We start from the raw sequence: 14,004 nt of genomic DNA on the forward strand, positions 1-14,004 counted from the left end.
GATAAACTAAAAATTTTTTAATCGAAGCTCTGAGCTTTGCAGATAATTTACGACTAGGTTGATTTATAAGCGTACCCTTATTTGCGGTTTCTTGACCAGCTTTGGAAGTTGTAAATCAAGGGATTTCTTCTAAAATTTTTACCTGCTTGTTTCGCACAGAGGATAATAAAATGGTTACAATTAGAAGAGGGTTATTAAAAGTGCTAATAAGTACAAGCACATCGAAGTTTCATAATGCTTGATGTATGAAATTATAGAAACAACTATGTAGTATGAAAATTCATTTAATTTATAGTCATGTTTTCAACTCAAGTCTTTCAATGACACACGAATTAATTTCTCGACTATTTCACGGTGTTGGACGTAAAATTTAGAAAATGAAATTTAATAAAATAGTAATTTATTATTATTTTTCTTATTACATATTTTATTATTTATGCTTATTTTTTTCTTATTTCACTAGAATTTAAAAGTTCATCAATGAATAAAAAATGTTGAATGAAACAAAATTGTTTTGAATGGTATGACTCTATGGAGCGACCTGACCGGATGCAATTTACCTGATGTTTGCAATATTGGATTAGAGTTTATCTAGATTTTGTTTATCAAACAAAGTACATACCCAAAGGACATCCTTGCCTCAAAACCTTCACAATTTTTAACATAAGTAGTTAAAAAAAACATAGAAAAGAGATTCTTTTTCTATTTTACTTATGATTTTAATGTATGTATGGTTATCAATATTTAAAATACACATAAAAAAACTAAAATTAAAAAAAATATATGCAAATCATAACTTGTTTAGCCGCCAACTTTGATACAATTTTTTTACTCTTTATTACAAAATTCGATTTTTTTACAATAATTTTAAATTGATTGTATTTGACAATGTACAGACTTTTATTTTGGAAACAAAAATGTTTAAAACTTACAAAGTCATAAAATTTTACTTTTAAAATTAAATATAAAATTTGGTATTGACTTGCGGTTACCGGCATATGTTTTATCAAAAGGTGGGCTACCTATAGAACATAACAGTTTTTTGGCTACTAAAACTTTGTCACGCAGTGTTTTAATTGAAAATAAATTTAAATAAATTAGATTTAGATATTAGTTCATCTTCTCATTTCTTGTGTTTCAACGAATCCACGGGTATGTAATAAAATCAATTCTCCCAAATTTTAAAATGGATATTTGGGTACTTCCGAATAACACAAAATATTACAGGTAGGTAAAGAATATCCATCGATCTAGAAGGATTCTAAGTAATACTGGAGTTTTAAATTTTGACACTAATTTGTTTTTACTTTTTATACGTGGACGTCAAAAAACTACGCATCACGAAAAATTAAAAAATTACATATCTTGACATAACTAAATATTTCAAAAATTGAGAACAAATGTCCACCTCAATGAATATTTTCATCATTTTGGAAAAGTTTAAAAAGTTGCTACAGTAGCACAATTTGAGATATGTATAAAGAAATCATTGAAAATGTAAAATCATGTTTTGGGTAATTATTTTAACAAAGTTGGGGAAATTACCAAAACACAGAAGTAACAATATAGAGCTATGCTGGTATCTAAAAATCAAATAGTTACGGTAGCGCTAAAAAGCTTTCAATCGTCTAATCTTTTTATTTTAACCTGACGGTCATGTATGGGAGACAACTCGGTGCTGACCTTTTTGGTCTTATGGCTACTTGAGAAAACATTCCACCCTGCCTGCGGTAAAGGACCAAATGGCCAAATATGCAATAAAATCCATAACAATCAATGTATGAAATGCAATTAATCCGTTGTCCTATATAGAATAGACTGTTTAAATGCAATGTTGTAATGCAAGTTATTAATTGAGGTCTACTTCAAGAGTCAAAAGCGAATTTTTTGTCAACAAAGATGAGTTTGATTGCACTAAATCTAAACTCAAAATACTACACTCAACTGAGAAAAAAAAAGGTTCTGAACAGTGACTTTTTAATTATATTATCGATTGAAAATCATTTGCAATCGTTAATCTAATTATTAAAATGTCGACAAAATGTATTAAAATTTATTTTTAGAAATCTTGCATGAGGGTTAAAATGTTATTATATTCAGATGCGGCAGTCTTCAATTCTTGGTATGTAAAAAGTAGGTATAAAGTTGGGGTCCCAATGGTCAATCGCCGGTCGGCCGAGTTGTAGTCGTCAAACCGTGATTAGGATTAGAGACCCCCTGTTGTGAGGGGCTGTAAATCATGGCAACATTGAAGTGTTGGTTGCCGACTTTTTGAAAATTGGGGATCATTTTTACATTACATTTTATTTTTTTCTAAAGAAACTATTCATGTGGGAAAAAAACCAAAGAGTTTCCCGGATGTAGAATAAAATCCCTCATCTATCGAGTCGTAGTTCAAGCAAAAATTCCTAAAACTGTGCCCGTAAAACGACATGGCGTTTTTTCAGTTTTAATTTTTTTTAAATAAATTTATAAGAAAATTTAAGAGTTTCCCGTGTACATTTCTATATTATCTAATAAAAAGTAATGGCGTTTTGCGCTATTTCCTATGCACTTCGGCCGGGGTAGAACAGAGCCTTAAGTGCCTCCATTTCTTCAGATCCTTTTAATTGCATAGATTTTAAGATCCCGACGATTCTTGATCCTCCTAATTCATCAAACTTTCGTATTGTTTCGGCGGAGATGAATATGAGGAGCTAAAAGCCTGACTAACAAGCTAAATTTTCAGACTTTCTGTTCTCTTTGCAGTTTTTTTGTAAGAAGTCCAAAGAGCCAAAACCGCACCACCAGCAGCACTGCTGCAGCAACAGCAGCTCCGGCGTCCTCCACACCCAAGGCTGTGATCTCGAAGGTCTCTCGGAAAAATACTGGGGCGAAATTTTAGAACGAACTCTATCGTCGAGTTCCCTTCAAGCCCTGCAAAGGGCTTACTCTCACCCCCGCATGGAGCGATGTAACGGCTTACAAGAAATGAAAGTGTTCGATACAGCAGTCCCCGACTTATGAAAATTAGACAAGACCACGCAGACATTTGACTTAATGGCGCCGGATAGCATGGGAAGTTCCTGCGAAACCGCCACTTTGTCCAAATGAAACTGTGCGGTCAAAATGATGACAGACTAGACCATTAGTTGACAAAAAAACTAGCGTAAATGCTCGGACTAAAAGACTTGTAATAACACCGTCCTTCTAAGGTACAGTCGCGTGAAAAATGATGAGGGCCAACGTTGCGCTATTAATTTCAACAGGGATTTACAGACAGATTTTTAATCCGGCGCTTTACTTTACATGGACTGCGTTTTTCTCTATTTTGTTTCGTCTGTCAGTCGTAAAACGCGTTATTTTTATACATGAAAATTTGGTGAATATCACCGACGATGCGGGAAAAAAGACGCCTTCAACTTTGGACGAAACCCACCTAACGTGTTTAGTGTTCAATAATAATAACTGTATAGCAATATGATAATTCATAAAACTGATATCAAATATGTACATTTATGATAGCGAAAATGTAAACAGAATGTTATAGAATGTAAAATGTAAATACTAGGGATTTTTTAATGCCGACACGGACATACGTAATTTGGATTACGAACTTGACGTACTTTATTCGAGTGTGATATTTGTTTATTCAAATAAAAATGCTGAAAACGATCGTGTTGCTGTCTATTATATCCAACATAACAATTGCTTTGTTAAATTATCTTGCCGAGAGAGACCACAAAGAACATGTTTTGAATTATACAAAGTTGTGTTTATTAACCAGCCCACGTCGAATTCGCAGTGTTATTTTCGAACTTTGCTCAGTTTTTCCATCAAAATTTCCACTCATCCTTTACAAAATGTATAAGGCCGTCGACCTTACATAAATCACAATTATCCCAATTTATCATACAACACTATTTCAGTCAAGGGCAAGAACAACTTGCTGCAAATTGCAAAAAGTTATTGACAGGAACCTGTTCACTTCCGAACAAATATCTACATTGAACAATAAAATGTAAGATCAGAGAAGGTTAAACTGAGAGAAAAAATATTTGCATGAATTATTAATTGTGTTGATCCAAGACTTGAATGCCATTCTAATAAAATCGATTTGAATTTAGAAGAGAAGTTCCGGTGACGTCACTTAAGGTTAGCAAAACGTGGTATAAAAGTATGGTTTTCATTTTAGATGTGAGAAAAAATTGCAAGATGTATATTTATGCGCTCTTCTTTGCGGGGTTCTCGGTTTTAACCGACGCCGCCGTTCTTCGTGAGTAAACGGTCTCTAATAATAACACAGAGCAATAAACAGTGTTCTTTCAGCTAAATACATTAAATTATGCAAGCAAAATGACCCGAATTTGGACCGGTGTGGACTGAAAAACGGACAAGAAGCCATCAAGCACTTGGTCGCTGGTGAAAAATCGCTCCGACTGCTACCATTATCACCACTGAAACTCCCTTTCGTGCAACTCGAAAACCGAGCAGAGTTCCAGTTAAACATCTCCGATGTTGAGGTTCTTGGATTGGACAAAGCGGAGCTCATTGACTTCCAGTGAGTCTTCCCAATCTAATCAACTAGAGATTTTATTTATTTTTTTAGTGTGAACTTGGAAAAACAACAAGTCAAAGTGATCATACACATACCCGAAATTGTCTTAAATGGAGATTTCCACACCGATGGAAGACTTCTCATCATTCCGTTCCGGGCAGACGGTCCTGGAACCGTCCGAGCCTGTAAGACCAACCCTGGTGTTTTTAACGCGATTTTAACATTTTTTTCCAGATAATGGTAACTACACTTTCATGTTCCATTACGATCTCGTGATGAAAAGCGACCAGGAGTTCATCAAGATTGGTAAAAACGAGTTGACTCTCGCGTTAAAAGACGCCAAGTTTGAACTCGAAAATCTCTTCAGCGACAAAACGATAGGTAAGATCACTCTTTTGATTACGCATCTAATTTTTTTTGCAGGTCGAGAAACCTCGAAATTCCTCAATGACAACTGGCAAGAAGTCTTCAAAGATTTTGATAACGTTATTGGGGACACGATTGGGAAAATTTGCATGAATATCGCCAGTAGCGTTTTCGAGAGAGTTCCATATAATCAGATCTTTCTGGCGTGATCCGGCCCGTGATAACATAAGCGAAGTGTGATCGTTAATTTTATTATTGCTTATTTAATTGTTAACAATTAGTGTTTTTACGACGTTGTAAAATAAAATGTTATTTTTAATTCTGAGCGTTCTGCTTTAGGCGTTGTGGCAAAGTAAAATTGGAGAGAGAGAAATTACATATTTGCATTTTAAATATTGGAAATGCAATTTTAATAGTTATTCTAGTAGCTTCTATTCCAAAGTCTCCGCCGATTAAGAAATTAATGACGGAAATTTTTGATAATGTATTATGCAAATTACAAACTGAATCTAGCAAGGATTGCTTGTAATTTTTCACACAATTTTTTTTAATGCATTAGAACTAAATGAAAATTGACTTGCAACCATGGAAAACAACAACTTAGTAAATCAATTTTCAACACCACGAGGCATAAAAAACAATCTTATGGAGATTAACTGCAATTTTAATTCACTGGACATTAACACTTCGAAAACAGAATATTCTATTGCCGACAACTACGGTGGTATTCTGCCAAGGTCGGTTTGTATCGCCTTGCATGATGGAAAGTTCCACATTTTGGGTTCGCAAACATCTCGAAGAGATAAATAACACTGATAAAAAACCTGAAAATAAATAGAAAAGATTTCAGAAAAACAATCGGGACTTATGTAAGATTTCCCCTAACTGAATAAATATTAATGACAAAATCCCGAATCGGTTTTTTCTCCACTTTTCTCAGAAGATTTGCAAAAACTTGTATAAAAGATCTGCACGTGTTTTTTAAACATTAATATGTGCTAATTAAAACGATTGAACACCTCGAATTTATAGTGCGATCGAAATAAAAGAACTCGCAGTTGACCGTGACCAGCTTCTTAGACTAGAACTCGAGGTAAGGTTAAATAAGAAATTTTGACGCCCTGTCCAAATATTTAAAACAATCATAAATCATGCCAAATAATAGCTCATTTATATTTAAATTTCCTCCGCAAAAATAATCACTTTTTTTAAGAGACACAAAGAATAATTAACAAAATTTTCCTCTTCATACAATGTCTAATTATAATAACCTTACAAAGGAGTTCCGGTATTAAAAATAAAACCGTAAAACTTGCATTCGCAACAACTATAAAAGACGTTCATTTTTACTACTCCACAGAGTTAATTTGTTGAAAGATGAGATACCTTTTTGTGGCGGCGCTATGTGCGGCGGTGACGGCACAACAAAAGTTGCGTAAGTACTGCAAACTTAAATATTTTATAGTACAAGAAGTATTTTACAGCGAGCTACATCAAACGCTGTGATATCAAAAGCCCCGATTTTAAAAAGTGCTCAGTTCAACATGCTAACGAAGCCATCCCGTATATTGTTAAAGGTAAATAAATCTTTAAAGAACACTGAACAAAAAGAGCTTTCAGGGGATAAAAATCTGGGAATACCAAAGTTGGACCCTTTGCGACTACCGCTGATCGAAGTAGAGCAGAGCAACTTCAAAATTACTCTCACAGACGTGAAGATCAACGGACTTAAAAACATCGTAGCTAAGAATATTGAGTAAGAATTTTTCAAAATATTCCCACAGCTAAGCCATTTTTTAGTATAGGGCATGATACCTTTGAGGCCACCTTCCACATCGAAAATTTGAACATTATAGGTACCCACAATATCAACGGCCAGGTGTTATTCCTGACGCTCAAAGGAGAAGGTCCTGCCAACATTACCGGAGGTACGACTAATTTTTTCATAGACACTTTTGCAATTTTTTTTTTCAGTCGGTGGAGATTACCATGTCAAATCTCAACTAACCAGAGTTACAAAGAACGGTGAAACCTTCATGAAGTTTGGAAAACCAGTCGTGGATTTCTCGCTACAAAGAGCTTATTTCAATTTCGAAAATTTAGTTACAGGGAGTGACCAAATTGGTACGTATTAAGTTTTTTTTCGCTTTGTTTATTGCAGTTTTAGGTTCGGAAATCAACAATATTCTGAATGAGAACTGGCAGGATGTGTTGAAGGACGTCGGAGCTCCCATCAAAGAAACCGTGGGGACTATCATCGAGTCCATTGTTTCGAATATTCTAGAAAAGGTTCCAGAAAACGAGATCTTTTAACCAAAATTGTATTATTATTGCTAATAAACAAAAATTATATTCATACGTTTGTTTGAATTCTTGCGTCGTTTTGGGTTAGGTTGCTCTCAGATATTCAAAATTTAATAGTCGATTTTTTTGAAAAATAGCGATTTTAACGATTTTTTTTTGTTACCGCTTCTCGTAAAGTTGATAGATCTCGAGCTACTCTTTCGATTGATGGATAATTCAATTGTATTAAATATCATTTTTGCATTAAAGAAGTGATGACCCCTAAAAGACCCTCTGCAACCTAATTCGGTCAATATCTTATTTATTTGTAATGCAAACTCAAAGAATTAGTGCTCAGTTAACGCAGAATACAATACTGTGCAAATTTTTAATGTAAGTCAATAAATAACCGAATTAAAAGAGAAAACAAAATTTTTTAAGCTTCGGAATATTTACTGCTTGGTATCTCCAGAACTACGAAAGATAGAAAGATACGATTTGTAAAATCGTTTTTTCCTCAATTTTTTAGTTTAGAATTCGGCCTAACATATACCGAATTCAATTTTTTTTTTCAATTTAGAAGGTTACTTTCAAGGCTTCTAATTTAAATTCGGTCGATAACTTGCTCATTTACGGAGCAAACTTAATTTTTTTACGTACGTCAACAAATAACCAAATTAGAAGCGTTTGAAGTTTTAGGTTGTCGCAAGAACCCAGAATTTTTGATGCTCCGGAATATTTTGTGTCCCGGAACCAAGATAGAAAGATGGGGTTCAGGCCATCGTTTTTCTCGCAATTTTTTTACTCAATGCTCTCTTGCATAAATTCGCTGGTCAATTTTTTGAAAAAAAAATCCCATTTAAACGTTGTAAAAAATTGATTTTTTGTTTTTTTGACCGCCACTTGTAAACTATATATGTGACTTACCGATCTAAGATATTTGGTAGATTTCGAGTTTATTTTTTAAATTATGTAAACTCAAAGGCAATAACCGTCGTTTTCGTTCCGAGAAAACTCTTAAACCTAATTCGATGGATTTCTAGTTTATTTCTGAAGCAAAACTCAACTTATTGGTGCGCATTTAACGCTGAATTTCACGTGTTAATAAAAAAGTGCTCGTCAATAAATTAATAACGGAATCAAATGGAATTAAAATTTCGCATTTTACACAGGGTTTTACTACGCACGAACTCTAAAAACTTCATCATATTGTGTATTTCCCGTATGCCACTAACTGAATTAAAAGCGACATAATTGTCCCGGAAAAAAATAGTATATTAAAGAACGTGTTTTAATAATGGCCAATTTGGTGCACGAGTTCTCGGTTTTTGCCTACGGCTCGTTTTGTATGGGACGAGTGCACCAATGCCATTATGAAAAAAGTCCTTTATACTATTTTTTCGAATTCTTAAAACGCAAAATTTCCTACTTTGAGTTCTCTTATTGATAAAGTCCGTTTTTTTTTAAACCACCAACACCGCAATCTTCCCCTGTGTTACAACCGGCAACGTTGCCTAGGGAGATTTCTTGGTGAGAAAATAATTGTCAAATTTTTGACATTTCTTTTCTAAAAATTAGGCAGTGTTTCCGTTAAAAACGTTTCTTTTACAGCCTGTTGGATTCCAAATCAAAAGATTTAATTGTGAAAAAACTCGGCACAGCTTGAAAGGCCGTTTTGTGTAATCAAATTGTCAATTGCGCAACTAACCTATTTGATTTTATCACCAAAAAGTCACCATCGACGACGTTGCCGGTTGTAAAGTATTAGGAGAGTGCGGTGTTGGTAGTTTAAAAAAAACGGACTTTGTAGTAAATCCAGCGAGTAAATAAAGTCCGTTTTTTTTTTTAAAATTTCCCCTGCATTACAACCGGCAACGTTGCCTAGGGAGATTTTTGGTGAGAAAATAGTTGTCAAATTTTTGACATTTCTGAAAATTTGGCAGTGTTTCCGTTAAAAACGTTTCTTTTTTATAGTTCGTACAGTGAGAGTTTGAATGACAGAAAAGTCACTAAATCTACGCAATAAAAAGTAAAATACGCGCGAAATTTAAAACAACAAAATAACCCCAGTTACTGACAACTCCGTCAACCCATTTCGCGTAGGAATTTAGTGTTTTTAGTGTATTTTGTAGCATAATTTGCTGCCAACCTATATGTCAACTGTCGAAATCTCCCAATCTCTCACCGGATATACTATACAGCCTGTTGGATTGCAAATCAAATGATTTAATAGTGAAAAGACTCGGCACAGCCTGAAAAGCCGTTTTGTGTAATCAAATTGTCAATTAGGCAGCTATAGTTTGTACGGTGAGAGATTGAATGACAGAAAAGTCACTAAATCTACGCGATAAAAAGTGTACCAAACGCGCTAAATTTAAAATAACAAAATAACCCCAGTTACTGACAACCCTGTCAACCCATTTCGCGTAGGAATTTAGTGTTTTTAGTGTATTTTGTAGCATAATTTGCTACCAACCTATATGTCAACTGTCGAAATATCCCAATCTCTCGCCGGATAAACTATAACCTATTTGATTTTATCACCAAAAAGTCACCATCGACGACGTTGCCGGTTGTAAAGTGGTGGGAGAGTGCGGTGTTGGTGGTTTTTTAATAAAAAAACGGACTTTAGGATGATTTGAATTGTATGGCATGAAACATGGCAACTTGAAATACTCTAGAATTTTTCGTCTTTTTGGGGATATTAATCTCGATTTAAGTTGGTAATGCAACTACGCCTTCCCGTCTTTTTTAGAAATTTGTCAATGATTTGACATTCACTGGCATTTGTCATTCTTGACCACTTTAAGATCCACTTTTTGCACTGTTCCTTGAGTTTTGTTGGTAAAATGGTGTCTAATTACTAGTTTTTCGGTTTTTCTCTTGTGCAAATTGTCTTTTGCAAGTTTCATGATGAGTAGATTCAAGATCTGTTGGTCAACTTGACCGAAGTTTCCTAATTAGAATGTTGATAATGAAAGATTTGTAACAACTGGACTGCTAATAAAGTTTTGTGTGCCTTTCGATTTCCTGGCATAAGGACTTACCTGACACACAGCTTTAAAGTGTGTAAAAATTGAGGGTTTTTGAGGTTTTCTCTACGTTACCAAATTAATGACAAAACACCGAATTAGTTAGTTTGTTAATTCCCTTTCTATAATCAAGTAATAGGAGCCATTTTTATAGCAGTAAATTTAGTAAAAATAATGAATTTTGAAATTAGCATCATGACAACTATTTTAAATTTGGCGGTTGTTGGTACTAGTTTTTATCGCGCAGATTTGGTTAGAAAACTGTCATCTATTTATTCGTTGGACAGACTATACCTATAAACGATTCCAAATTGAGGACTCTAATAGACCTATTAAAGCGGCAAAGTCGAAAAAACATTTAACAGACACCAAATAACTTTTCGTTTTTATTGCTACTATTAAACATTGAACCTTGGTCCCATTCACTCAAATTCCCCCTCCTGTTCAGTCAAGCTTTTCACATTTTCCTTAAACTTAATAAAGAACTTCATTTCTTTCCGAAACTCCTCCTTGAAAGTGCCGGTACTCTTCGTCCTTTTATACACTCGGAATCCTAGTTCAACGAACGAAATAAAGAAAGCTAGAATTGTACCGACAAAAAGCACCAGAAAGACGCCACCGACGTTCTGAAGATTGAGAGGAGTGGCTGCGCTTTCTTCACCTTGCGCCTAAAGAACTGAATTTAGTTTGAAGAAGATAAAAATAAAAGTCATACCCCGCAATTACCGGCTCCTCGTTTTTCCTTCCACCACTTTTCTTTCAAAGCTGCAATTCTACCAGTTTCTTGCAATTTTAAAATACCAGCGCTTAAGTCGTTTCTGTACGACGAATCTGCAATTTTTTATGTTAAGTTTCTTCATCACTAAGACTAGACATACTTTTTTTCATAGCGATGGCGTAACCTTTGTCATCTAAAGGAGGGCCCACACTGGCTAAAGAGCAGTAACGTTCCACGACGTATTCAATGGTTGTGGACTCCATGAAGAAAGCGTAGTTTTCTTTTTTAGTGCGTTGCACGCCCTGGTCGTTGCTGTCAGTCATGTCTTCGCTGTGTGTTAACATGTAGTGCCAGATTTTGGCACGCACGCTGTCGTTTCCAAAGTTCTAAAAAATTCCCATAATAATTGAAAAACAAAATTACAATTTTAACTACCTTAAAAAAATTGGCAGTGGCGCCCCCTGCTTGTGCCCCGTATTTAATTTCAGTCTGTTCTGACAACTCCTTCACGTTACTGAAAGGTGTAACTAAAGTTTCAACGGTCAAAAACGCCGCCAAGTTTGCGGTGTACGACGAAACTATGATCAAAGTGAAAAACCACCAAATCCCAGCGCCAGTTCTTGTGGAAATTCCTCTAGAAACAAACCAGAATGAGTTGTTGAGAACTTGAGGATACTCACATTGGGGCTATTTCAGTTCCTTGCTGCATCAAACTCCCGATAGTAAACCACAAACTGTTTCTTATACTAAATTGGTTGATGAGGTACTCCGGTTCTTCGACACACGGAAACGGATTTGTCCATTCGCTTGGTGACAGGCGTCCCATGACGAAAAAGCACATCGAAACAACAAAATATGTTATTATAAGCAAAATCCAAACAGTGTAAGAAAACGGAGAAACAAACATGAAGAGACTCGGAGGTACCGGCTCAGGTTTTTTGTACAGAATTTTAATTCCCAAATTCATAAACTGGAGGGTAAAATCCACGGCCCTCTCTCTTTCTGCGGTTACCGTCAAATCAGTGATACCAAGATGTGCCCTCTAAGAAAAAAAACGAAAATTAAAGAATTCGATGTCTGACTGGGTACCCCAGAGATGATGGCTCCAATCAACCCGTTCCATTCGTTGGTAGTGGCGTTTAAGTTACCATTGGCACCATCCTCTTGTACTATAATGGTGTAGTTAAAACCCAACATTTTTGACAGTTCGTCGATTAAATCGACTCCGAAGCCTTCAAAGCGATCGTTACCAGTCAAAGGCGTTGACGTCTCTTTCAACATGCCATAAGGCGTCGTCTGAAGATATCAAATGATACCAACACTTTAACAAATCAACACTTACCAAACAAATTATGACATTAAAAGTTTTATTAGCCAAACTATTGTCCTCCAATACCGCCTCCCCTAACTTTGGAACTCTGTTAACAAATACTCCAATATTCGAATACCAGGAGCCAATCTTCGCCAAGCCCTCCGAAGTAAGCTCTAAGATATCCAAAACAAAATCCCGTCGAAATCCCTCCAGATCAAAGTGCACGATTCCTGTGTACCCTAAAAGACTTTTCTAAGGCTTCGATTAAATCGAACACTTTCAAGAAGTTTACTCCTTTCATATAGTTGACGATAGTGTGGCCCCTGTTCCAATTCTTTGTCCCGTTGCACCGGAGCGGATGACTTTTGATGACGACTTGTTCATACAAACTAAGATCAACAATAGCGTCATAAAAAAGTTGGACCGCGTCTAGAATAAGAGCGGTTTTCATTTGTAAACCCCATCCAGGAGGCACCCCATCGTTGTGGCCATTGATGATTTGCGCCAGGTCGATGACGCCTTCATCGCTGGGATTAATCACTCTAAACTACAAAGAACTAACATCAAATTGATCAAAACTTTGATCTTACCGCTGTGATATTAGTCCCAGAAAATTGAAAAGGTGTCAAGTCCATCGTTTGGAGATCTAAATTTGTGATAATATAACTGTGACGTTCTGTCATCATCCCCACTTGTTGCGCTTGTCGAAGTACCACCGCCAAGACATCAATGGAGCAGTCTAGGATAAAGTTTGTCTCTCCTGTCTTTTTAATCTCAGTCAGTGTGGCTCTATAAGTGTTAAATTTGTCGACATTCAACTTCTTTATTATCACCCATTTTGTAAATGAAGAAAGGAACTGGCTAAATCTGGATAAACCCTCCTCGTTGTCATAAATATAAACCATGCTTGTCCACCCCCAGTCATGAACGATATCCAAAAACGCCTGTGTAAGAATGGAAGGATGTGGATGAAGATTAAGCGAGCAGCTGTGGCGAACAAGATCCCGATCCCAATGAGTCTCAATGTGTGGAATCTCTTTCTTATCTAACAATCCTTGGATGTACGCCGAAGAGTGCACAGAGCTCGGTCCGAAAATCCCCACAACTCCAGTCTTTAAAAGATTGCACACTTTCCTTACACTATTAAACGTGTCGTGTTCAGGGATTAGAAAACCCTTAGGCACCAGCTGAATTGCAGACTTTTGGTTTACCAGTCTCGTGGCGAAATAGAAAGCCTTCAGATCGTCCTCATGATGGAACACTCCACCTAAAAATTATACAACCAATAATACTCAATTTTAAAAAATCACAATTTGCGGAAATTCCTCACCTATCTGCAACTCCGAGACATCGCCCGATGCACCCAGTATAAAAAACCACATCACAGAAGTGTGCAGTGACACTGAAGCAAACATTTTCAGCGAATTTGGTTCATTTTTGTGGAAAATATCACGGATTTGTGCGCTGTAGGAGTTCCATGAACTCGACTTCTGATATTTTTAGATGGAGTGTGTTCTGTGATCGATGTTGCGGTGTGATTCCAATTGGAGGAGGAGGGACTTTAATTAATCATAACGTGGGATTAAAGAGCGAAAAAGGAAATTGTTGGTGGTAAAGAAAACGAAGAGGTTTTTTGTTTATTGAAAGATTTTCAGCTAGCCGGCAACATCTGGTGTTTTACTTTATGGCTGATTCTCTAAAATAACATCAGATTTGTATTTTTAACTGAGACTGGTTAAAATTTGACGCTTTGTCC

General features: G+C 35.8%; 5 protein-coding genes across 5 annotated transcripts in view; 4 read left to right on the plus strand and 1 right to left on the minus strand.

Moving 5' to 3' along the window:
* LOC148173560 (trace amine-associated receptor 8c) overlaps positions 1-3,014 on the plus strand; it is a 33,679-nt gene extending 30,665 nt beyond the window's left edge. The window contains exon 7 of the mRNA XM_088038750.1: positions 2,749-3,014. Within this exon, the coding sequence (XP_087894876.1) occupies positions 2,749-3,006 (258 nt within the window). The 3' untranslated portion in view covers positions 3,007-3,014. The remainder of the gene's footprint in view (positions 1-2,748) is intronic.
* A 1,130-nt stretch (positions 3,015-4,144) lies between these two features.
* Positions 4,145-5,222, plus strand: LOC148173561 (circadian clock-controlled protein daywake-like). The gene is made up of 5 exons (XM_088039285.1): positions 4,145-4,255; positions 4,309-4,540; positions 4,589-4,722; positions 4,772-4,918; positions 4,961-5,222. Exons 1-5 carry the CDS (start codon positions 4,159-4,161, stop codon positions 5,110-5,112), a joined length of 762 nt encoding a protein of 253 aa, XP_087895411.1. The 5' UTR covers positions 4,145-4,158; the 3' UTR covers positions 5,113-5,222.
* A 670-nt stretch (positions 5,223-5,892) lies between these two features.
* On the plus strand, positions 5,893-7,259 carry LOC148173562 (protein takeout-like). The gene is made up of 7 exons (XM_088038898.1): positions 5,893-5,996; positions 6,264-6,338; positions 6,388-6,480; positions 6,524-6,659; positions 6,704-6,831; positions 6,878-7,027; positions 7,071-7,259. Exons 2-7 carry the CDS (start codon positions 6,281-6,283, stop codon positions 7,214-7,216), a joined length of 711 nt encoding a protein of 236 aa, XP_087895024.1. The 5' UTR covers positions 5,893-5,996; positions 6,264-6,280; the 3' UTR covers positions 7,217-7,259.
* Positions 7,260-10,597: 3,338 nt separating this feature from the next.
* On the minus strand, positions 10,598-13,663 carry LOC148173563 (glutamate receptor ionotropic, kainate 2-like). Its single transcript, XM_088038193.1, has 10 exons — positions 13,579-13,663; positions 12,839-13,515; positions 12,541-12,795; positions 12,279-12,500; positions 12,026-12,232; positions 11,617-11,978; positions 11,372-11,570; positions 11,097-11,322; positions 10,934-11,049; positions 10,598-10,886 (listed from the first exon to the last, which is right to left on the minus strand). Exons 1-10 carry the CDS (start codon positions 13,661-13,663, stop codon positions 10,641-10,643), a joined length of 2,595 nt encoding a protein of 864 aa, XP_087894319.1. The 3' UTR covers positions 10,598-10,640.
* Positions 13,308-14,003, plus strand: LOC148173564 (uncharacterized). The gene is made up of 4 exons (XM_088039893.1): positions 13,308-13,428; positions 13,490-13,584; positions 13,636-13,852; positions 13,904-14,003. The coding sequence occupies exons 1-4, from the start codon at positions 13,308-13,310 to the stop codon at positions 13,951-13,953; spliced, it is 483 nt and encodes a 160-aa protein (XP_087896019.1). The 3' UTR covers positions 13,954-14,003.
* The last annotated feature ends 1 nt before the right edge of the window (position 14,004 follows it).

This window comes from Gnatocerus cornutus, chromosome 6 (genome assembly GCF_029298725.1).
Source record: "Gnatocerus cornutus isolate USDA-ARS CGAHR chromosome 6, icGnaCorn1.1, whole genome shotgun sequence".
Taxonomy (NCBI): Eukaryota; Metazoa; Arthropoda; class Insecta; order Coleoptera; family Tenebrionidae; genus Gnatocerus; species Gnatocerus cornutus.